Raw genomic sequence first — 25,829 nt, 5'->3', positions numbered from 1 at the left:
ACAAACCACCTTGTAACCTCTTAATACTGAAACTTAACAGTCAGTTCAAAATTAGGAAGAGATTTGGTATAGGTTAAGCCCAGGAGAGTCCTGACAATAGGGGATTTCCCAGAGTAGAGTGATAAAGGAATCTCTTTCAGCATTTTAATCCCACTGATTTTTTTTTAGAGAAAAGACATGTGTTTATAAAGATGTGAAGTCTGTGAAAATTATCATCATCTTTAATTTAAATACTATATACTATGTATTCTAAAAGTCAATTTTAATTAATTAAACTTTTATGTTTTATTCCTTAATTAGGAAAATCAGTAAGTTCCCAGTCATCTCGAAGTGAATCTGAAATTGTGCCAAAAGTTGCTAAAATGACTGTATCTGGAAAGAAACAAACTATGGGATTTGAAGTGCCTGGGTAAGATTTTAAGTTTCCTTCCCTGTTTTGAAATCAGTATTGTCTCCTACTGGTCTGTAAGAAAGAGAATGTTTCAGTTTTACATAATATATCATTAGTATTGAAGTATCACATGTCTTCAGTATAACTTAGTACAAAGAGACAGGTTGAGAAATTAGGCTTGATTCAATTTTCTATTGTATATTCCTTACTCTCATTGTCAGTTTCCTCACATAAATAATTTATAGCCACTTTAACATTACAAAAAAAAACAACCTATGATTTCATGAAATGTAGCATTGTGAGACAATGTACCACAATGTACCACTAGGTGGCACAGGAAAGCAGGGTTTTGGGAGTTACATGTAGTCAGTGAATCATGGAATCACTAGTTAAATTTTTTAATAATTAAAATAATATCTTAACTCTAAAACTTTCATATTCAGTAAAATGAACCATGGTAGAAAAGACAAAATGAAGGATACATAGAATTTCAGAGATCTTATGAACTGGGTAAGAAATCGTATTTTAGTAGCACTTGATTGTTCTTTCTTATCACAGCCTCTAGAATTCTCCCAGGGAGTTTTATAGACAAAGGAATTGATTTGCTTGAGGCTCAGAAGCATTATTTGAAATTATTAATTTTAACCTCTTTAAAATTTTCAATTTTTAATCATTCTCTAAATCTGTAATTTATAAGCCATACATTTTGTTTGCCAAGAGGATCGAGAAAAAAACATTGTTATCAACTATAGCAGTAGAGGATTTTCTTAACATCAAGAAATATAAACTTTGTAGGCTTGTTTTTTCCTCTTTATAGCATTCTTTTAAGTAAGTTAATGGAAGTATCATGAATCTTGATTGGAAAGGCTCAGTGTTCCTCTTTTTCAGTTTTTGGATTTTAAAAAAGCAGAACTTTATTCACTAGATTTCATTTAGTGAGAGAAAGGACTCTGTGTAGGACATAGTAAGCGTTCAGTTTACATTATCAATAATTGCTTGAAAGAAAAAGATCATTTTTATTTTGAGTAACTTTAGCCTGATAAAATAATTTTGAATTCTGATGTAGTCATAAATATCCTAATTAGTATCTTTTTTCTTTATTAATTGAGGTTGAGGAATCCCTTTTTATATGTATGTCTTGAGTGCCATTTAATTCTATTATGAGATTATTTACATTGAGAGAGGAAAATAAATATATGTATTTCCTTATTGTAAAGATTTTATTTATCTTTGTAGTTTCATTTCTTTATTTGAAGAGCAGAATAAAAGAGAGGCAAAGACATCTTCCATCTGCTGGTTCACTCCCCCAAATGCTTGCAGTAGCCAAGACGGGGCCTAGCTGAAGTCAGTCAGGGTCTCCCATGTCTTTTGCAGGGACCTAAGTCCTTGAGCCACCACTTGCTGCCCCCAGGTGCATTAACAAGGAAGCTGGATCAGAAGTTGAGCAGGAACGTTAACTTAAGCACTCCAGTGTGAGATGGCAGCATCCCTTGCTTAACGGCTGCACCCAGTGGTCACCCCTGTTGTAAGGCTTTTATCGTCTTAATGCAAAAAGTTTTAGAAGTCTTAGAAAACAACATGCAAATGAGCCCAAATTAGTTTCCAAATTAAAACTAAATTCATGGTTATGTAAATGAATAATTATTAAAATAATGAATAACAAGTGATCAAGACATAAAAATAATCAATACAAGTAAATGATATTGAAAATGTGACTCTGTTTTGAACAAATGCAATGCAGGTAGTTCAGAAGTTTACCAGATTATGTGCTTCATGAAGACAGGGACTGTGAGTGCTCAGCGTTGTATCCCTGTCACGGTAGTCATTTAATGTTTATTGATCACAGTCTTTGGTAATATAGTATGAAAATTAAAGAAAAGTCTGTGAGTCAGTATTTTAATGTGGCTCTGTAGGAGAAGTCCTCAAAATGTGACAATTTGTAGTTAGAAATTGAGATACTCAGAAATGCTTTGTAGTGCCTAACGCAATCAAGCTATGCTTTTTTTTTTTTGTCTTTTTCTTTTTTCTAAGCTATACTTTTTTTTTTTTGAGATTTTATTTATTTATTTGAGAGGTAGAGTTACAGTCAGTAAGAGGGAGAGGCAGAGAGAAAGGTCTTCCATCCACTGGTTCACTCCCCAAATGGCCGCAACAGCTGGAACTGAGCCAATCTGAAGCCAGGAGCCAGGAGCCAGGAGCTTCTTCCACACGGGTGCAGGGGCTCAAGTGCTTGGGCCATCTATTGCTTTCCCAGACCACAGCAGAGAGGTGGGTTGGAAGAGGAGCAGCTGGGGTTAGAACAGGCACCCATATGGGATGCCAGTGCCACAGGCAGAGGATTAACCTACTGCGTCACAGCGCCGGCCCCTCCATGCTATACTTTTATAGAATTTTTTTGAGAGCTATAGATAGGCAATATTAGGATGTTCTGGTTTAATCTCAAGAAAGCACACAAAGGGGCCAGCCTTGTGGCTCAGTAGGTTAAGCTACACCTGTAATGCCGACATCCAATATCGGAGCACCAGTTTGATTCCTGGCTGCTCTACTTCTAATCTTGTTCTCTACTAATGTGTCTGAGAAGGCAGCAGAAGATGGCACAAGTGCTTGGGCCCCTGCCAGCCACATCGGATACCCTGATGCAGTTCCAGGCTCCTACCTTCAGCCTGAGCCAGCTTCAACTATCGTGGCCATTTTGGGAATGAACCAGCAGATGGGAGAACTCACTCACTGTCTTTCTCTCTCTCTCTCAAGAACTGTGTGTGTGTGTGTGTGAGAGAGAGAGAGAATCTGCCTTTCAGATAAATACAATAAATATTAAAGAAAAAAAAGAAACGTAACGAAGCACTTCTGAGTAGATTTCAGCATTGTTTCTACATGTGATTCTCAATAGTGACCTACTGAAAAAAGGATAATGCATCGCTTAGAAGGAGCTGAAACAAGAAAGCTTTTCTTCACTAATACTAAAAACAGCCAATATTTTTCTAGAAAATTCATATAAATAGAAATGACTGTTCAAAGGCCGGCGCTGTGGTTCACTTGGCTAATCTTCTCTCTGTGGCGCCGGCACCCCGTGTTCTAGTCCCCGTTGGGGCGCCGGGTACTAGTCTCAGTTGCTCCTCTTCCAGTCCAGCTCTCTGCTGTGGCCTGGGAGGGCAGTGGAGGATGGCCCGAGTGCTTGGGTCCCTGCACCCACATGGGAGACTGGGAGGAAGCACCCGGCTCCTGGCTTCGGATCGACGCAGCACCGGCCGTGGCGGCCATTTAGGGGGTGAACCAACGGAAGGAAGACCTTTCTCTCTGTCTCTGTCTCTCTCACTGTCTAACTCTGCCTGTCAAAAAATAAATAAATAAATAAATAATTATTAGAGTATTGCATGTAGAACAAATACATTTAACCTTGTAAATCTAAAATATTAGCTTCTAAGAATCCTAAGAAGAAAGATTAAGCCTCTAAATTTATATGTAAATAGTTCTCTTTTGGGGAAGGTGATTTAGAAAAGCAAGAGATTAGTCATTTTATAGTATTAGATAAGATCACAAAATTATGCCAGAAAACATCTGAAAAACATTCAACTAACTTCATTCTAGTCCGTAATTACAGGCCTGAACCCAGAATAGCCATTTTTAAACCTTAAGAGATTTTCAAATGAAGACATCAACTCCTGCATCATAATGTAGAGAAGATTTTACTAGGTGTAGACTTACCTAGTGTGCTTTTCTAGTGATTTTGGCCATATCCCTCTAATGCAGAAACTTTAGTGAACAAATATTCAGTTTACCTGGTATTTACTTCAAAGGGAATGTTCTCCTGAAAGTGAGAGAAAACCAAACCATTCATGTTGTAGAAGGTAAATGATCCAGTCAGATCTGTGTTTATGAAAAGTCTGTAGCGAAAACCCAGAAAACTAAAGCCTGAGACTCTGAGTGATTTCTCCCAGGTCTGGTCAGAACCCAAGCATATGTCTTATCATTCTGGTAGACTACTTGTGTTGTAATTTTGTAGCATTTCTGTTTTTTAATATTCTGAAGACAGAGTTGTCATGCTTTATTTTTTAGAACTAGCTGTTGTTGAAATATGTGCAAATTATAATGCAAGTTAGAAGTTTGATTTTACTCAGTTCAGCCTCTTGGAACCCTTTAAAAGTATGGGAATGTTTTCCACATATTAAAATTTTTTTCCTTGTAGTTTGAAGTGAAGCTGATTTATTTAAGCAGTGCTAAAAAATGAATACCTCAGTTGGTTATTGGAGACCTGGAAAAACAAAATAAAATAAGAATGAAGTTGCAAATAAATCTAATGTGCCTCTTTTCCTGAGATTTAAGAAGAGGATTAATTTCAAGCATAAAAAAATGCTGTAAGAGGGAAAAACTAATCTGTTCTTTTTTTACTGTGAACAAAAAAGAAAATGTAGTCTTGAGTGATTTTTACATACTGGTTTCTCTATGTACTGCTTTGCTTGCCCCATGTTGAGCTGGATATAATTGGCTTTATTCTTTTTTCAAAAATGATTTTTTAAAAAGATTTATTTATTTGAAAGAGTTACACAGAGAGAAGAGAGGCAGAGAGAGAGAGAGAGAGGACTTCCATCCGCTGGTTCACTCCCCAATTGGCTGACCCTGCACACATGGCAGGAACCCAAGTACTGGAGCCATACCATGCTATTTCCCAGGGTATGCACTAGCAGGCAGCTAGGTGGCAAGTGAAGGCAGGACTTGATCCCAAGCTTGCCATATGAGATGTGTGTGTTCCAAGCTGCGCTTAACCCACTGGGTTAGCACTGGGACTGCTTTTGTGGGGAGTAGTCAAAGAGCTAATAGAGAACTGAAATCAAAGTTTACTTTTAGAGGTATCAGCATTGTCAAGGAATGAATTAAAAAAAGCCTGATTGTCTTGTCTCTATATAACTGAATTCCTCGCTAGGTTCTAAGCTTTTGGGAGTAGTGGTGAAATCTTTCATTTGTATACCTTTTGTTAGTATATATGTGCCTAGTATATGTTACAGTTTTTAATAACCAAGTTTACTGAGTTAGTAAATTAAAGTACCTTTGACAGAAATATTAAGAAACTGTAGTCATTTAGCGATATCTCCCTTAAAGTTAGCATTTGAGCAAAAAAGATTTTAAATTAGGGGCAAAACTTTTTTTAATGCTAATTTTATCTGCAGTAACATGTGGTACCATTAGAAAAAAAAAAAAACAAACCTCCTTTATACCTCCTTTATGCCATCTTTTTTGATAGGATTGATTATATGACCAAGGCTTGGACTTTAAGGTTTAGTTATTTTACAGGATTTTTTTTTTTTTCCTTTGATAGAGTATTTTTTCATCTGGGACCTTCCAGTTTGTATTTGTGTGATTGGGTCTAGCTTTTGCCATCCCCCGCTTAGCAAACACTCACCACTTGGCAGAGGCATTTGGGTTTGAGGTGTAAAGAGTTATGGAAAAAAAAGGACTCATAAGTAGAGTCGGTTTAAAACAGTGTTTTCCTAACTGCTTTCTTCAGAGTAACTTCCCAAGAGAACGGTCATGGTTTCCACACACCTCAGAAAGGTGACGATACCAGCAGTGCTTCTTCTGGTGGCGGTCTGGAGCACACGGCGAAATCTGCTCCCGCGCCTCACGCGGGGCAGGTGTCCGAAGAGCAGAGCTCCCCGGCGGCGCTGGTGAAGAAGCCCGGCAGGCTGCGGCAGCAAATCGACGTGAAAGCCGAACTGGAGAAGCGGCAAGGAGGGAAGCAGCTCCTCAACTTAGTGGTCATTGGTAATGCCCTTTGTGCCTCCAGGTTCGCGAGCCTCACTGCCTTGTGGGGCAGCCCCGAAGCTCTGTGTTCCTCTGTGGGTGTAATGGACAGAAGGCAAGGAGGTGTTGCATCATAATGGCTTCCTGGTCACTCTGTTGAAATGATGCCGCGTTTCCAAGGAGGCTGGTGGACCTGTTGCCGCATTTTCATGTTGTGAACATTTTGAGAATGGCATGTCTTATTGAAAATTTTAATTTATAAAAATGAGGGAAATCTCCCCCTCTAAAGGGACATGCCCCCCCCCCGCATTTAGATGTTTTATCTGTCATTTGATAAAAATTGGTATTCAGTATACTCCATAAACACTGCAGTGAACTATTGAATTACACTGTCATGCAATGCCTCAATGTGAACAGCTTTTTAAATGTACCTGGTATTAATCTTGAATCAATTTTCCTTAGGTCATGTTGATGCTGGGAAAAGTACCCTGATGGGCCATATGCTTTATCTCCTGGGTAATGTAAACAAAAGAACTATGCATAAGTATGAACAGGAGTCTAAAAAGGCTGGCAAAGCTTCGTTTGCATATGCATGGGTCTTGGATGAGACTGGCGAAGAAAGGGAAAGGTAGTCACTATATGTCAGAATTTTCAGTTTGAAATGATATAGTCTTTTTAAATTAGTAATATGTGTTGAATATATGAAACATACCATGAAATACTTTAGGGATTTTATATTCAGAGAGAAACTTCTAATTATCAAAGAGAAGTATTTTTTGTAATTTTCATTATAAATAGCTTTTTTGTACTCTCCCAAATTCTATGAGAATAAACTAAGGAATGTTTATCAAAGCTAAAACAAAAACCACATAGAAGTTAAGTAGTAAAAACCCTAAGCTAATTATTCTATGGGAGAAGATCCTGTTACTACTTCCCTTTATGCCTGATTGCCTTGATATTGAATTTAAATTATAAGTTAAGACTTAATTTTATAATAGGTTGTAAAGGAAAGGCAACAGTAGTGAACTCTCTTCTTTCAGGATCAAAGTGGCCATTATATCTAGATTACCACACTTACTTATTTTCTACTTTAAATAAGTAATTAAACCCATATCCTGCCACTGAGATATAATTTAGTCAGTTACTCCCTTCCGTCTTTGTCACTATGTTCAATGCTAATTTGGTGAGGGGAGAGGTGAAAATTTTAGCAGGAGAATACAGCCACTCATATACACTTCTGGCTAAAGTACAAGGTTTCTTGTAGTGATATGTATTATTTTAGGGCTGTAAACAGTGGGAGAACCAAGGGCACCTTAGTGATTAAGTGTAACTGTTTCATAATGATGACTAAATTAAATTGTATTCCCCCAATTTGCTCAATCTGAGTATAATTAGAGATATTTAGATTTCCATACTTTTTTCATGGATATGTTTGTTTTCTCATAGTCTTGGATAACCTGCATTATAATATATAAGGTAATCACTGGTAAAACTGGTCACAGTGCTCCTTAGCTTTTCTAATAAGTAGGACTTTATATCATAGCAGGTTTTTAGCCCCTTGTAGGTGTCTTTTAAATTCTGTATAGCACCATGAACCTGTTTTCCACTTTGGTAAGAAAAATTAGCCAGACAGTTGCCAGTTTTTTGCAAACAGTAGAATTGTGTATGACATCAGTATTAGAAGCATACATAATTTCTGCTTGTCAGCCCAACAAGCAGATTGTTAAAGTATATGGCTTTTTAGTTTTCTTTGTGTCATCTAGTAAATAAGAGATGGGAGACAGTGTAATTTGAATGCAAATAATTTGGTCGAATTTAATTAATTTGTGAGTTAAGCTGGCAAGTTAGCTAATGATCTGATTCCTATAAGCATCACTCATTTTAGGGGTCTTTTTTGAATGATGTTGCTGCTTACTGACTGTTGTACTTTTACTGCTACTAGTCTTCTGTTTCTCAGGATGATACTATTTTTAGAATATTCCTTTATTACATAAATTAGTCATGGTTCATCACTATTCTGAAATGCCATGATCCATAGGTTATTTGGAGATTATTAAGGAGAACTATACTTCACTTGGCCCATCACTTCAGATTACACTCAGATGCCTTGACTGAAGAAACCATAGTCTAATGTAGTTCATTAGAATTGTTGGGACTCTGAAAATGAGAGAGAGGGCTGTTATTCACTGCTTTGGATGATCCAGCGGCTCCTCCAGATGATTGCCTATGAGTTCCTCTTCTAAGTTCCAGAGGTCAAGAGTGATTCAGTGACCTTGTAGACCTTCCCTCAGCTTTCCTATAATCTCAATCTACATTTTTGTGACTGAAAAATGGCATTCATTGTGTTTGGTCTCCAGGGGAGATGGAAAGGCATACAAAGTAAACTGCCATTTATTTCTCTCAATTTTTAAAAAGTTAGGTTTCCTTGGATGCTTCATATTTTCTAAATACATTACTTACTGACTAACCTTGCAAATGAAAATTTCATAAGTTTATTTGAATAAATAGGTAAAGTATAACCATGGATCATGTGGAACATAAGGACATTACCTGTTGATAGTGATGAGTTTTCATGTTGTCTTTTCTCATGGGCAGTATTTATTTTCCCCCCACTAGAGATGTCCGCATACATTTTTCTTTATGTATACTTCATACTATTTCTTACTAAAACATGAAAAAGCAAGGAAACGGGAAATAACTATCCTTTTGATTGAGTTCTTGCTGTATCGACAACCTTGTTTTAATACCATAGAAGTATAATTGTATTATAGCAGAAATTCCAGCCCTAATTGATACTTTAATTATTCAAAATAAGGATTTATGTAATAAAATTCCCATTGTTACTTGTCAGCCTATAGTTAAATGATTTATTCCGTGGAACTGCTTGTTTTATATAGTGCATTCTAACCATGTTTTGTTTCGTTTAAGGGGAGTAACGATGGATGTTGGTATGACAAAGTTTGAAACCACAACCAAAGTTATTACATTAATGGATGCTCCAGGCCATAAGGATTTTATCCCCAATATGATTACAGGAGCGGCCCAGGTACTAGGCATTTCCTTAATGATGGTGCACTGATTGGCTGTACATAAAAATTCCTGATTCTGAGGTTATAACTGAGATTTTAACTTCTAAAATAGTTTAATATTAATAATTTTAAGTTTAAAAAATTTGGAAGAAATAGTGTGTCTTTCATGATTTCTTTATCTGTACTTTATAAACAAAGAAATGTGTAGAAGCTAATAATTTCTGTGTAGTAAGAATAGTGGAAAAGTACTTGATGAAGTGTAGCTTTGTATTCTATTTAATAAGTTGAAGTTAGTATTTCAAATCTGCCTTATTTTATTCAATATATACTCAGTTTCTCTATTTAAATTAAAAGCGCTTTTACGTATTTATTTTTATTTGAAAGGGAAAGAGGGAGAGGGAGAGGGAGAGAGAGAAATCTTCCATCTGCTGGTTCACTCCCCAAATGCCTATAACATCAGGGACTGAGGCCAGGCCACAGCCAGGATGCAGGGACTCAATCCAAGTCTCCCGTGTTGGTGGCAGGGATTCAACTTCTTGAGCCATCACCTGCTGCCTCCCATGATGCACATCAGCAGGACACTAGCATTGGATAGAGAGCTGGCTCTCGAACCCAGGCACTCAATATGGGGTGTGTGTATGTTCCAAGCCTCATCTTATTTGCTGCACAAAACACCCAGCCTTTCTGTTTTTAAAATAATTTATGCAGAGATAATTAAGTTTGAGGGTCCCCCTCCAAGTAGTTTATTTGTTTATACTAAAAAATGCAATTGGCTCCCAGTTTCTTTTGGCTCCTACCTGTGGATTCAACCAATGCACATGGAGAATATTATAAAAAAATAAAAATAAAAAGCATCTGTACCCAAGACATGCAGACTGATTTTCCTTGTTATTGTTCCCTAAACAATATGGTATGACAGTTCTTTACATGGCATTTTCATTGTATTAGGTATTGTAAGTTATAAATAGATGACTTAGGGTATATGGAAGGATATGCAAATACTACACAATTTTATGTAAGGGACTTGAACTTGGTATTTGAAGGGATCCTAGAACCAGTTTCCTGAGTATACTGAGGAATAACTATAACTTGCAGTTTTTAAACTTAGATCACTCTTAAATGCAGGATACTGGAAAAAAAATACCCAAAGATATGTAACTTTAAGTATAAATAGTGAAAGCAGTGAAAATAGCAATGGCATTGATTTCTTTCATAATGGATGATTATTGAAAAACATGAAGAATTAACAAATTGGGCTCTGTCACGTGGCAAAAATGTGACTTTAAGCAGTTGACTGTTTTCAGAGTTCCATTCATTGAAAGGGAATATTAAGGGCAGGTATTGTGGTGGTTAACCTGCAGCATGGGGTATCTGCATCCTATTTTCCGAGTCCCACTTTGAGTCTTGACTATTCTGCTTCTGATCTTGCTTCCTGCTAATGCACTCTGAGAGGTGGCAGATGTGGGCCCTTGCCACCCACATGAGAAAACTGGATGAAATTTTGGGCACCTGGCTTAGGGCTACGCCAGCCCTGTCTATTTGCAGGCATTTGGGGAGAGAACCAGATGATGAAAAATAAACAAACATTTAAAAGAGAATGCATGTGAGCACTTGTCAACCTAAAGGGATGCTGTATGAATAACTATGGATATGTTTGAAGATCAATGAGAAATTATTTGTTTCCATTTTAGAAAGTTGATATATAATCTTAAGATTCTGGACTGAATTTGATAAAAATTTGAAGTACAATCATTGATGACTGAATACCTAATATGGACTAGACACTCATGAGATATTTTTTATGCATTTAGTTTAATATCTTGATAACAACTTATATATTATCCTCATTTTTAAATTAGTATACTTGGATTTACCAAAGGATACAGTTTAGTTTCCCTTTACTTCCTTGTATGTATGTGTGTGTGTGTGTGTGTATTTCTTTGATTCAGTGACTATTTATGGAATATCTGCTAAGTGCCAAGTGCTATGGTAGGAGTGTTAGGATTCAATGACTACAAAGCACATTTGGATAGTTTAGTGGGAGAGGCAAACACTAGAACTAGTAGTTATAGTAAATGTTTTACCTTAGTGTCCAGAGTTATGATAAAGATAATTTATTCCGGGGCTGATGCTGTGGTGCAGTGGGTTAACGCCCTGGCCTGAAGCGCTGGCATCCCATATAGGCGCTGGTTTGAGACCTGACTGCTCCACTTCTGATCCAGCTCTCTGGTGTGGCCTGGGAAAGCAGTAGAGTTCTTAGGCCCCTGCACCCCCGTGGGAGACCCAGAAGAAGCTCCTGGCTCCTGGCTCCTGGCTTTGGATCGGCACAGCTCTGTCCGTTTTGGCCAATTGGGGAGTGAACCAGTGGATGGAAGATCTCTCTCTGCCTCTCCTATCTCTGTGTAACTCTGACTTTCACATAAATAAATAAATCTTTTAAAAAAAGGTAATTTATTCCAAACTTCTTATAGAATTAGAGTAGAAAGGAGTTTTAGAGATGACCTAACTGAATTCCATAAAACAAAGAAATAAAAAATATAAAGTAACATAGTGTACAAAATGCTGTGGTGGGATTTTGGGGATCCAGAGAGCATGCCACCTCTTTTCAAAAATCACAGGGTAGGAAGGCAAGATAGAGAAAAATAAAAAGGCTAGCAGATGCACTGCAAGAAGAACATACACTGTATACATTATGAGATCACTTTATATGCTTGATCACTAAAGCCTTTCTTGGAAGTGTATAGGCATTCAAATTCCCAAAGACAAGAACCATTGCATAGGAAGTATATTAATAGAGAAATTACCCAGTAATTTTTTGGAGATGGTTTTAGGATAGAAGATTCGGTAGAATATTTACAAAGCTTAAGTACCTTGATACAATTCAATACATTTCAAATGTTAACCTATGAAGGTAAATATAGTTTTACAGCTTCAGCAAAATCTAATGAGAAGGAGATTTATAATTATTAAACATGAGATTTGGATGCTTACAGGGGGATATTTTATGTAATAAACTATTATTTAGCACCCTGGGATTGATAACCCAGAGAAACTTGACAATTTACCCGAGGCGTGAGACCTTTAGTAGCTGCAAGTCACTTTTCAAATCTATTCCAGTTTTACTCCTAATTAACAATCTTTGATGCAAAGAGCTGAATCTCATGGAAAATATTAGAGTTCAGAATTATAAATTATGAAGGATAGAAATGATTACTTCACTGAAGAATACAAGTAAAGCAGAAAGAGTATTTGAGTAAGAACAAAAGGAAAAACAAATAGAAATAATAATGTCAGTTGCCCTACCCTCCAAATCATGTGGATACTTCTAATGTAAGTTATAAAACTTAAAAAGCAAAGTATCATAAATTATTGACTTAATTTGTGATCATTTTATTTGCTGTTATGGTGAGGATTATGTAATAATGTATGTGAAATGCTTTAAAAACTAGGCAGCACAAACATAAAGTGTCACCAAGGACACACAAAGAAAACTAGACTCTTCTCCCCCAAAGGCCAAGCAGTTAATGATGGGGATAGAATAAAAGAGGACCTTTGAGAGAGAGTGAATTTCATGTAGCTGTCAGAGATAACTAAAGAGAGGAATCCTGCATTTTTTCATTGGTATCCTGGATTACAGAAAAGAGATTTTATGAGAACAGGTGTACACACAAGAAGAAGAGAAAATGAGGATTTTTTTTTTTAATGTCTTGACAGTGCATTGGCAGTAATTAATTGATAGGAATGAAAATGAAGGAAGATGTATGGTTGTACAAGCTATTTTAAATTGGAATTTGTAAATGCTGCACAAATGAAAGTGAATCACAAAGAGAAGGATCTACACAAAAGACTAGTGAGAACCTGCAATCTAGTTTCCACAAGGCAAAGAAGGAAAATGAGCTAACAAAAGGGTAGCATTTTTCTTCTTTCTTTTGTGTGTAATTTGAGTATGAAAGGAGAAATGTCTTTTTGATTCACAAAGTGGCTCACAGAGCTTCAACACCTTTGTTATATGAGGTTCCTTTTCAGTAACTATGGAGGATGAATAATTCTCCAATGAATATCTTTGTAGGTACATAATTATTTCTAAGATAAAGTCCTAGAGATGGAATTGATGGTAGGTAAAATATGCATAATTGTAAGGCTCTCATTTGTTACTATGAGAATGCCTTCTAGAAAGCTGGTGCATGTACGGTGCCATAAACTTGTGTGGAATGCCCATCTCACTGCACCCTAGCCTACAGTAAGTCATTCTGTCTTTTGAATTCTCAACAATGTGATTTGTAGAAATGGAAGGACAGGAAATATGTTAGTGTATTTTTAATTTTCTTTTTTTTTTTCAGTGAATTTGAACTTTTTTAATGTTTGCTGGGTATTTTGTATTTCCTTAGCAAATTACTTGCTTTTGTCCTTTAACTAGTTTTCTACAGAGCTGTGTCTTTTTTCACTTAGTAGACTTCACATTAAAATTATGACTTTTACTGTACATGTTATAAATATGTGTCTCTGTTTTCTTAGGAATTAATTTTATGTCTTTCTCCCTTCATCTAGTATATTTTAATTGTTCCATAATCAAATATGGACTTTTAAAGATTGTTCTTTGTGTCATTATTTTTGGTGCCATGCTTTATAAATATAATCCATCTGTGGGATTCTTTGGTTTGCTTTGGTGTTTGGTATAAGGTTAGAGGTCAGGCTAGGGTCTGCCTTTAAAAGTAAAACCTACACAATTAATTGAATAATTTATCTTTTGAATTAAAACACTGTGACATTATTTCTCAGTTTGATTATTCTTTTTTTCCTTAGGCAGATGTAGCTGTATTAGTTGTAGATGCCAGCAGGGGGGAGTTTGAAGCTGGATTTGAGACTGGAGGCCAGACACGAGAGCATGGCCTTTTGGTCCGATCTCTTGGAGTGACACAGCTTGCAGTTGCGGTCAACAAAATGGATCAGGTATTCAAGGGCTTTGTTGGAATTCATTTTAGATGCTAACTAACATGTTATTCTGCCCATATGGAAGACTTCAGATATGAATAGTCTACATTTTATTAATCAAGCTGCCAGATTTTGAAGAATACATTCGCTATGCTCTCATTAAATGAGCACAGTATTAGTAATTTTTAAGCAAGAAGATGTCGTATTTTCAAAATGAATTTTTAAAACTTTAAAGTTTTTATTTGTAAAATAATACATGTTTATTGTGATGGAATGAAAATGTAAAAACAAGAAATATCTCTATTTCCAACTGTCTTTCCTCTTAGATAACATAATTTTAGTTTGTATATCCATTCAATTTATTTTATAGATAATAATCTTTTTCTGTATAACATTGGTTGTAATATTTGATTATCTGCTTTTAAGAAAAAAAATAACATTATTGCATACACTTCTAATAATTAATAATTATTTTTCTTTTTAGTAATTAATAATTCTTGGGCAAACAGACTGATTATATGGTTTTGTTCTAGTCTATTCTAAAGGCATTATTTATCTAAATAGTTCCCTACTTTTGACCATTTCCAGTTTTTCATGTGTGTGAAAATAGTTTATTCTATGCAAATTTCTGGGTCTACACACATTTATCTTTTAAGACTTGCTGAATATGATCAAAATACCTTTGAGAAATGTTCAGGTTATTTGTTCTTGGCACATATAATTTGTTTACTTTCCCAAATTCTTAGCAAGATTGTTGTTATTAAAAACTTGTTTTCTAATTTGATATTCAAAACATAAAGATTTATATTTTTAAAATATAGTCTCATAAATACTTCAGTACTTGAACATATTTTGAAGCTTAATCATTTGCTTTGGGAATGTCTTATGTAGTTTACTCACTTTTAATTTTGTTTATAATGTGTTTTGGACACATATTAAAGTTTAAAATATTTTCCTTTGACTTTAATCTTTATACTTAAGATATTTTCTTACCCTTGGACCAGATAAATACTCACCTATATTTTCTGTTGTTTATTTTATTCATTATTATACATATTTAAAATTTTTTTCCTAAGCATTTTAGTATGAAAAACTAAAGAAAAATTAGAATAACTTTATAATAAGTAATCATTTTATATATACTACTTAAGAGTCTACTACTTACTGGCTTGATCACATTTTTCATTGGTCCATCTCCTTTTTATCTGTCCATTAGTCCATTTAATCCATCTTGTTTGGCATGCATTTCCATGTAAGTTGGAGACTTTAGTACACTTACCCCTAAACACTGCATATCCTTGTCTTTAGGATTTAATTATGTATTCTTTTCTAGTATGTTTGTCTGGGGTGGGTTCAGAAATTTTATTTTAACAGTTAACCCAAGCACAATTTAATAAATTATTCACTTTTTCTCCCCCAAATTTGAGATTACTTTTAGTATACACATGTATAAAAAAGTTCTAAATATATTGGACATTATTTTTAAGCTTTCTGTTTTAGGGAAATTATTTTAGGTCATATTTATAGTAAGACCTGCTATTCTGAATTTTAATTTTGGTGGGTTTATTCTTAATATTTATATTTTATATAGCTTTATTTATATTTTATTGCAGAAATTTAAACTTTATATGTCATGTTCTGAAACATAGTTTTAAAAATAAATTGGATCTTTGTCAGGTTAATTGGCAGCAAGAAAGGTTTCAAGAAATTACTGGAAAACTTGGGCATTTTCTTAAGCAAGCAGGTTTTAAGGTAAGAGAATTTTAAATCTATTTAATTAGTACATTGAAGTCATCTTATTGATAAGAGAGAAGAAAACCGGCTGGCGCCGCAGCTCGGCTCACTAGGCTAATCCTCTGCCTGCGGCACTGGCACCCCAGGTTCTAGTCCCTGTTGGGGTGCCAGATTCTGTCCCGGTTGCTCCTCTTCCAGTCCAGCTCTCTGCTGTGGCCTGGGAATGCAGTGGAGGATGGCCCAAGTCCTTGGGCCCTGCACCCGCATGGGAGACCAGGAGGAAGCACCTGGCTCCTGGCTTCAGATCAGCACAGTGTGCCAGCCGTAGCGGCCATTTGGGGGGTGAACCAACGGAAGGAAGACCTTTCTCTCTGTCTCTCTCTGTCTCACTGTCTAACTCTGCCTTTAAAAAAAAAAAAAAGAGAGAGGAAAACCAATATCCTTATTTTATATTCTTAGCTTGTTAAATATGTTTAGTATTTTTTGCTTTTATTTATTGCTATCATGTTTATATATTTTTTGCTTACTTCACTTTGGGAGGAAAAATTGTGTTTGCTTTGGATTTTGTTTAAGTAAAAGACTTTGCCACCTATTAAATTATCAGATAGTGTAGATTTGGGGAGATCACAGAAGAATGTGGAAGCTTGTAGAAAAGAGTTTCTCCAGCAAGACTGTAAAATGCTTATTTAACCAGATGAAAATGCATGAGTGTTTTAGAATAAATATTCATGTTTCCCACAAACATCACAAAAGTTGGAAACTGTTGCATCAGAGTTTTGGACTGTAGTTCTGTGATTTTTTTTTTTTATGCATTTGAAAAATATATTGTTGTTGCTTTTGGAAACTTGGTGCAGTTCTGGTAATGATGAATCTTTTTTAACTTTTTAAAAATACCACTGGGGTGGGCTTTGAGGTGCAGCAGGTTACGTCACCACTTAGAACGCCCACATCCCTTATTGGAGAGCCTGGTTTGAATACTGGCTACTCTGCTTCCAATCTGGCTTCCTGCTCATGTGCATCCTGGGAAGCAGAAGATAGCAGCTTGAATACCTGAGTCTCTGCTACCTATGTGAGAGACCCAGAGGGAGTTCCAGTCTCCTCGCTTTGGCCTGGCCCTGCCCTGGCTGGCGCAGGAGTTTGGGGAGTGAACCAGCAAATGGAAGATATCTCTTTCTGTTCTTTCTGCATTTCCAATAAAAAATAAACAAACATTTGAAAATAAGATAGAAATACCACTGTCTAAGTTTCATACTTCCATTTTTCTTCATAGGAGAGTGATGTAGCTTTTATCCCTACAAGTGGTCTCAGTGGCGAAAACCTAATCACAAGATCTCAGTCAAGTGAGCTCACAAAGTGGTATAAAGGACTATGTTTATTAGAACACATTGGTAAGTATTCTGCCATTCTAACTTCAGTGCATTAGAAACTTGATGTTAATGACAATTTTAGAGTTCTTTGTTGGAGACAGTAATGTGTATGAAAAACCATAGGATTCAGGGTAGGCGTTGTGGTGCAGCAGGTTAAGCTACTACCTATAAGGCTGGTGTCCACTATCAGAGTGCTAGTTCAAGTCCTGGCTACTCAGCTTCTGGTCCTGCTCCCTGCTAATGTACCTGAGAAGGCGTGGAAGATGACCCAGGTGCTTGGCAGAGATTTGGACGGCATTCCTGGCTCCTGCCTTGTGCCTGGCTCAGTCCCAGCTACTGTAGCCATTTGTGGAGTGAACTAGTGGATGGAAGATCTTTTTCTGTCTGTTTTTTTCTCGCCTCTTTGATTCTGCCTTTCAAATAAATAAAATAAATCTTACCAAAAAATGCATAGGATTGATAGTCAGCAGGCTAAGTTCCCTGTTTTGAAAGCATGTGATATGACATGGGAATACATTTCATAAATTGCAAAGCATTATGTAAATAATAGTTTGCTATTAGTATTTATAAAAAGTGATAATTTTCTAGAACTGGGAATATAATGGATTCACTCAAATGAGTCAGGAATTCAATCTTGATTTTGTCCTTTTCCCTCTAGATTCCTTCAAGCCTCCTCAACGATCCATTGATAAGCCTTTTAGGTTATGTGTGTCTGATGTTTTCAAAGGTAAGTGCTACCTTCACAATCTTCCTCTTCATGGCTCCCTCTTTTCCTTCTCTCCTCCTGTCGTGGCCTGAGTTCTTACATTGCCTTCACTTGCTCCTTTCTCCATGCCAGTGTGGGATCACTGTCAAGTTAATCTTAAAGTGTACAGTTGTAGTCACTTAGTTGTACTGTTCAAAAAATCCTTCGCTTCAGTGTTCCCCATCTTATACTCATGTGCCACACTTGAGTAAACCCTCTGCTTTATCTTTGTAATCTTGTAAATTTTTTCTCTCATTAAATCCCTTTGGCTTTCATGTCCTCCAGCCAAACTGGATCATTCACAATTTCTTAACTACATGGATCTTTATTGTCACTGTGCATACCCATATTTCCATGTTTTGCTCTTTTTTTTTTTTTTAACTCATCTGTAACAGTCTGCATCCAGTAGGAGACAGAAATCACACATTGGTAAAGAGGGATATTTAATGTAAAGGATAGCTAACTATGAGAAAGGAGGAACTGTAAGATACAAGGAAGCTCTATATGGTATGCTAACACTAAGGAAGGATAAACTCAAAATGGAGAAGATGTTCTGATAAAAACCTGACAATTTATCTAAGTGTACAAAACCATACCTAGAACACTATAAACAGGAAACAGAATAAGATCTCCATAAATTAAAGGATGTGATCATTATATATCGGAGTAAGCAATACTGTTAAGATACTAGTGGCCCCCCAAATCTCCACGGCAGTGATGAGTGGATTTGGAATTGATCATCAGTAAATTGGTAATAGAGGCTACAGAGGACCATGTGGAGCATGCTTACCCACACGCATCTCCCAAGCTGTGTTCTCTCTGCCCTTTGTTATCATTGCATTTTCCATGAAGTATTGCAGTTGTTTCTGTGCTGTGTATCTATTTTACCCAGACTGTGAATTCCGTGAGGATAAGTACTGTCTCTTGTGTAGCCAAATCCGCAGCATCCAGTTCAGTGCCTTCAGCATAGCACACACTTACTAAATTAACAAGCAATGGATGAATGAAGGTACTTGGAAAGAAATCATACAGTGAAATTGACATTTATCATCAGTAGCTTCCAGGGTTCTACTACTGGAGGAAGTGATTTCCAGAATGCTCAATATCCATCAAAAATGCAAGAGATAGTTATTTTCTTTTTTAATTAAAAATGTTTGCTCACTCTACTTTCTCATCTCTTGTTCTCTCTTCATACTGTTCCTTGGCCTCTGTCTGTACTCCTTCCCCACTAGTGTGTTCCTGCTGAGGTCAGATGTCCTCTTGGTTGCCAAAATTAACAGACACTTTCATTCTTTCTTACTTGAACTTGGCATTACTCTGAGGCTGACAGCAACGTCCTCATCGGAACTTTTCTCTCTTAATTTCAGTGACCACATTTCTCTTGCTAGTGCACTTCTCTAACTTCTCTTAGGGCTCCTCATTCTCTCTCTGAAATGATGTTGTTTTTTTGTTTTTTGGGTTTTTCTTTTTTTTTTTTTAAAGATTTACTCGTTATTTGAAAGATGCAATTGCAGAGAGAGAGATTTTCCATCTGCCGGTTCACTCCCCAGATGGCCGCATTAACTGGAGCTGGGCTGATCTGAAGCTAGGAGCTAGGAGCTTCTTTCAGGTCTCCCACGTGGGTGCAGGGGCCCAAGCACTTGGGCCATCTTCTACTGCTTTCCCAGGTGCATTAGCAGGGAGCTGAACTGGAAGTAGAGCAGCCAGGGCTCTAACCGCTGTCCATATGGGATGCTGGCACTGCCGGCGGCAACTTTATCTGCTATGCCACAGCGCCTGCCTCCTGTTGTTCTGGCTTTCTTATCCCATATGCTCTCTTTGAAATAACATCCTTGAGTTCCTCTATGTCTCACATCTTGATCCTTCTTAAATCTGTGTCTCCAACCCAAACATGTTCTCTTATTGTCCCAGCACATGGATCTAACTGTTGCTGGACGTCTCCCTAGGGGCATGCCCCTGGGGTATCATTCTCATGAATTTGGTGTGCTTAGTGCCCCCTGAAATAGAACTTCTCCACTGGTGTGTCTCATAGACACTTCACGTTCACCAAGGCTAAGATGGATCTTGTTCCTTCATTTTCTTTCTCACAGTGAATGCATCATTTCACATTTCTCCCTTTTTGTCATTATCCTCTTCTCAGCACTCCCCACGTGTCATTCCTTACTCCTGAATTTCTGAATTCATTCCTTTGCTTTGGTCAGTTTGTAAGTTTCCATCAGAAACACTATTATGTCTCTTGTCCAGAGTTCTTTATTGGTTTTCCAGCATTTAATAGCAGGATGAAATTCAGACCATAAGTGTCATTTATGAGCCCCTTTTATTATTTCTCCCTTGTCTAATCTGTTTCCTTATGTCTTGCTTTTCCTTCATTATTCCATTTGTCCTCTGACCCCCAAATGACACATGGCTGTTAGCACATCCCAACTTCCTGGGTGGGCAATGTCTTTCTTCTTCCAACTGGATACCCCCTCGGGCTACCTGGACAAATCTCTATTCCTCCGTCAGAGTGCCTGATGAAGTATACATTGGCCCCTTCGTGGAGTCTTTGGAGTACCTTTTCCTGTTGCCATTGTATATTTTAAATAGGATTAGCCTCAGGTAATGCAATTGTTTTTATCTTCACTAGTGGGAACTCCTTACAGATAGGGACGTATAGTGCCTGGTGCTTAGTAATCACTCAATAAATACTTGAGAAAGTAATCAACTTCCATTTTTTTATAATATGAATATTTTTATTTGAAAGAATAAAAGAATGTGTCATGCCATATTTAGTAGAGCTATTAAAGATTCTGAAGTGATATTAATTACATTTAATGTTATTTTTATGTAACTATACTTGGGAACTAAATATAATTCATAACATCAACAGAGAACATTGTTGTATGAACCATAAGATTTTGACCTGTTTTGCAGATCAAGGATCTGGATTTTGTGTAACTGGTAAAATTGAAGCTGGTTATATCCAGACTGGTGACCGACTACTAGCAATGCCTCCAAATGAAACTTGCACTGCAAAAGGTATTCATCTGCAGAATTCTTTTGCTAAACAAGCCTTAAGTTGAGGCAGCAGATTTTTAAAAAGTGGTTTAGTTTTAACTCCAAAGTAAATAAGGTCTTAGTGAAATTGTAACTGACTGTCAAAATGATACTGACTGTTGAAGATTAAAATGTGAAAACATTAAACGATTTTTTTCTGTTGTGACTATTTGTGTATATATGTACATAAGCATTCTAACTGTGGTAGCATTCTTTTTTTGACGTTGATTAGAGAAGCCTAGTTAGGGCTTAACCAGATGTGTGGACACCTGATAGATGCATTTAAGATCGTATTCTCTAGAAATCTAATCCCAGTCTGACTCTTAACTAGGCAGTGGCAGTGCAGGCTGCCGCTGCCTTGTTCTGGAATGTGTATTTCAGAGCAACAGAAAGTTAATAACTTTGAGCCCGTTTATACCAAGTATGTGTGTGTGTGTGTGTGTTTTTACAGGAGGACTCAAGTAAGAAAGTAAGATGCAAATGCGGAAAAACCTAATGTGGAAAAGAGAAGTCAAACTACAGAGATCTAAAATGTGTCCATATTTTTCATGGTGCCTTATAATCATTTAGCTTTTTCTGCATGCAAGTTATTCTTTTTGAAATTCGGATTGAAAGTTTATAATTCTGTATTTACCAATCTGACTTCAACTAAGCGTTTGTCTTCAGTGTAAAACTCCAGATCTGTTTTATACTGTATAATTATTTGTAACAACTTTATGTTGAAGTATTAATGTATTGGAAATGTTAAAATATTTTAAATTTTAGTATCTTTCCTCTTTTAATTTGTAGAACTGTGCCCAACTACTATGTAAAAATTTTAATGCATATTTTGTTTGAATTAATTTGCTTACTTTAAAAGCAAATTTCTTGCAGATTATAAGAAATTAATAAATATCTGATTAGGTAAAAAAGTTTAATCTACATCTAAAGATGGGGGAGGGAATGAAAACCAAAGGTTTTTAAAAAAAAAAATTTGTTTATTTACTTGAAAGTTAGAAAGAGAGAGAGAAAAAGGTGGGTATCTTCTGTGTGCTGGATCAAATGACATCATGGTCTCGGCTGGACCAAGCCAAAGCCAGAGCCAGGAATTCCATCTAGGTCTTGGGTGGCAGGGCCCTAAGGACTTGGACTTCAGCCATCTTCCACTACTTTTTCTAGGCGTGTTAGCAGGGAGTTGGACTGGATCTGGAGCAACCAGGACTTGAACTACTCATATGGGATTCAGGTGTTGCAGGCAGCAGCTTAACTCTCTGTGCCACAATGCTGGCCCCTGCTTTTCTTTTTTTAAAGCACTCAAGAGCTACAATACTTTTTTTTTTTTTTTTAAACAACAACAAAAAGAAAGATTTATTTACTTGAGAGGCAGAGTTACAGAGAGAGGGAGAGATAGAGAGAGGTGTTCCATCGCTGGTTCACTCTCCCAGTGGGTGCAAATGGTTAGAGCTGAGCTGATCTGAAGCCAGGAGCCAGGAGTTTCTCCCTGGTGTCCCACATGGGTGCAGGGGCCCAAGGACTTGGGCCATCCTCTGCTGCCTTCCCAGCCGTCAGCAGGGAGCTGGATCGGAAGAGAAGCAGCCGGGACATGGACTGGCGCTCACATAGGATGCCAGTGCTGCAGGCAGAGGCTTAACCTACAAGGCCACAGCACTGGCCCCAAACTACAATACTTTTAAAATGGTAGTTTGTTAATGAGTATTTTTGAAAATTAGATTTAAAAAAAAATCAACAGTCATGAGTTAGGATCACCATACTAAAATTATCACAGACCTCAAGATTGGTTCCCTGTGACCTCTAAAATCATTATTTGATCCTCTCTGAAAACCTCATATTCTTCCCCCATCTTCTCTGTCTCTTCCTACTGAGAAACTGCAAGCATTAATTTTTTTTTTTAAAGATTTACTTATTTATTTTGATAGAGTTACACAGAGAGAGAAGGAGAGGCAGAGAGAGAGGTCTTCCATCCATTGGTTCACTTCCCAAATGGCTGCAACGGCTGGAGCTGAGCTCATCTGAAGCCAGGAGCCAAGAGCTTCTTCCAGGTCTCCCACATGGGTGCAGGGGCCCAAGGACTTGGGCCATCTTCTACTGCTTTCCCAGGCCGTAGCAGAGAGCCGGATCGGAAGTGGAGCACCCACAACTAGAACTGGTGCCATGGGGTGGAGGATTAACCTACTGTGCCACAGTGCGGGCCCCACAAGCATTAGTTTTAATTAGTAGTTCTTAAAGGAGAAGCCCTATTAGAAATGCTAGAGCAGAAGCACTCTACTGCTTGAGAGTCAGTCTTCTAACTTAAATGGGAGGTTCTAATTCTCTGTTTCTAGCCCTGTTGCTTTTCTCTGGTGTACTTGATTGTTTCATGGCTCTCTAACTGGTGGTGTCTCAAAAAGGACAGAGTCTCTGCCACCAGCAAGTAGGAATTCCAAATTATTTATTCCACTCTCTTAACATATCAAACTCATGGAGTGTTATGAAAGAGCCTCTTTTTGTAATTCCTGTACAATGAGAAAAGTCCTTAGGATAAACATAGATGGGATGGACAGGATTTGGGTAAAGAATACCCAGGAAAAGTTTATAGTTAACTGAACTTCTTTTTATATTGTTAACTGAACTTCTATTGTTGAAAGTTCTAAGAATATGAAGCCAGTATAATGACTGTTGTGTGTTTAAATAGCCAACTCCTGTTTCCTATTCTATATTTCATAGCAAGTGTCAGATATGATTGTTTTATATGTAAGTTTAAAATCTAAATTTAATTCATTGATAGTTAGCAAACATACCTTAGTACCATAATTGCTAACATTTTTGGACTCAAGAATCTCTTCGATGCTTGAGGACAAGTTCTTTTCAGATTAGAGCAGACCAAATTCTGCATACCAGTTTACCTCGTCCTAGAACTCTCCTTGAATTTCCCGAGACTCAGACCCTATCCCTTACCGGCATGCTGCATGGGGGAAATTGGTATTCTCAGAGCATTTGGATGTGTTACAAGTCACTGAAATATGTCAGTTAAGAACTGTTTTACAGTGGTTGGTCTCTACATTTTCTTCATCCAAAGGCCTAAATTCTGGGCCAACATTGCGGGACAGCGGGTTAAGCTGCCACTTGAAATGCCAATAACCCTTATGTAAGTGGCGGTTCCAGTCCTGGCTGCTGTGCTTCCCATCTAGCTCCCTGCTAATGTGCCCAGGAGGGCCCCTGGCACCCATGTGGGAGACCCCGATGGAGTTCTTGTCTACTGGCACCAGGCCTGCACCTGGCCCAGCCCTGTCTGTTGCAGCCTTTTGGGAGAGTGAACCATCAGATGGAAGATCTCTGTCTCTCTGTCATTCTGCCTGTTGAATACATCTTTAAAAAAAAAAAAAAAAAAAGGTGGGGGAGATGAGTTTTAGTGGAAGGGAATTTAAGTCATAGATGTTCCTAATAAAATAAGAAAATACATAATAAAGGATCTGGGTTTTGCGTAACTGGTAAAATTGAAGCTGGTTCTATCCAGACTGGTGACCGACTACTAGCAATGCCTCCAAATGAAACTTGCACTGCTTATAGTATTCACCTGCAGAATTCTTTTGCTAAACAAGCCTTAAGTTGAGGCAGCAGATTTTTAAAAAGTGGCTTAGTTTTAACTCCAAAGTAAATAAGGTCTTAGTGAAATTGTAACTGACTGTCAAAATGATACTGACTGTTGAAGATTAAAATGTGAAAACATTAAACGATTTGAAAAGCCTTTCAATAAGGTAACTGTGTGTTATGCTTGGGATCTGCTCTCCAGGACTGTCTCCAGGATGCTCTCTAGATAAATAAGCCAGTGTCTCTAGGTAGAGTAACTTCTGAGGCCATTTTAAACTTGCATTTTCTTGCTACTATTTCCTTAATCTCTATTTTTTTTTTTCCCCCCCGTATGACCAGTTATCAATATACAGGTCTCTGGAAAGAGGTTCTTTTTGAGTCTGACATAGTTCAGATGCTAAGAAGACCATCTGAAATTCTGATTAAGCACTGGAATACTTATGATGAAAAATAATCAGGAGTCAGCCATTTGTGGGCAAATACAAGGCGCTTCATGTTTAGGTGGTATTCTAGAAGAGTCAAGTTGAGAGGAAGTGTGTTTTCCTCAACGCTCACAGTTACATTTCTCACTCTCAACTCATTCATATTGAAAATGATGAGTAGTGGCTGATGAAGCACAAATCACCCAGCTCTTTTGGTTGTTATGGTTTAATATTGAGGTGTTTCACTGTATTCTTTTGTTCTTACTCATTTCCAGGAATCACTCTGCATGATGAACCTGTCGACTGGGCTGCAGCGGGTGATCATGTTAGCCTTACTTTGGTTGGGATGGATATCATCAAAATCAAGTGAGTGAGAAAATGAGTTGAAGCACCCGTTGTTTTGGATATGGTGCATCAGTTTTGCAATCCACCAACTCAATTTTCTATCTGACTTGGCAAAAGATAATACTAGTACAATTGTAACGCAAAACCAACTTAAAATTGCAATTAATACAAGTCAGCACACATACATGGCATGTTCTTTGAAAGAAAGCTATAATATATGAAAATAATGTAAGGTTTCTGATGGTTTAAGCCATACCTTACCCCAGAAGAAAGTATTAATAAAATCTCTAATTTACTTGTTTTCATTTCTTTGTGTTTTTAGAGATATTCCTATTGGATGTCAGTTTGTCACCCAGCTACCTTTCTTCTTCTTTGTTTTTTGTGGTTACAGTGTTGGCTGCATATTTTGTGGTCCCAAAGAACCGATTAAAGCTTGTACTCGTTTCAGAGCCCGAATCCTCATCTTTAATATTGAAATTCCTATCACTAAAGGATTTCCTGTAAGTTTCAAAATATTTTATT

The 25,829-nt window shown here is 37.1% G+C and overlaps 1 protein-coding gene across 1 annotated transcript in view; it reads left to right on the top strand.

Annotated features, from left to right (window-relative positions):
• Positions 1 to 25,829, top strand: part of HBS1L (HBS1 like translational GTPase) — a 90,977-nt gene that overhangs the window by 53,959 nt on the left and 11,189 nt on the right. The window contains exons 5-15 of the mRNA XM_062186798.1: positions 301 to 409; positions 5,895 to 6,151; positions 6,593 to 6,758; positions 9,059 to 9,176; positions 13,963 to 14,109; positions 15,769 to 15,843; positions 17,096 to 17,213; positions 17,851 to 17,919; positions 20,851 to 20,955; positions 25,238 to 25,328; positions 25,699 to 25,807. Coding sequence (XP_062042782.1) covers positions 301 to 409; positions 5,895 to 6,151; positions 6,593 to 6,758; positions 9,059 to 9,176; positions 13,963 to 14,109; positions 15,769 to 15,843; positions 17,096 to 17,213; positions 17,851 to 17,919; positions 20,851 to 20,955; positions 25,238 to 25,328; positions 25,699 to 25,807 — 1,364 coding nt within the window. The remainder of the gene's footprint in view (positions 1 to 300; positions 410 to 5,894; positions 6,152 to 6,592; positions 6,759 to 9,058; positions 9,177 to 13,962; positions 14,110 to 15,768; positions 15,844 to 17,095; positions 17,214 to 17,850; positions 17,920 to 20,850; positions 20,956 to 25,237; positions 25,329 to 25,698; positions 25,808 to 25,829) is intronic.

This window comes from Lepus europaeus, chromosome 3, assembly GCF_033115175.1.
Source record: "Lepus europaeus isolate LE1 chromosome 3, mLepTim1.pri, whole genome shotgun sequence".
Taxonomy (NCBI): domain Eukaryota; kingdom Metazoa; phylum Chordata; class Mammalia; order Lagomorpha; family Leporidae; genus Lepus; species Lepus europaeus.
Note: the sequence above shows the minus strand (reverse complement) of the source record. Positions and strands in the feature narration are given on the sequence as shown.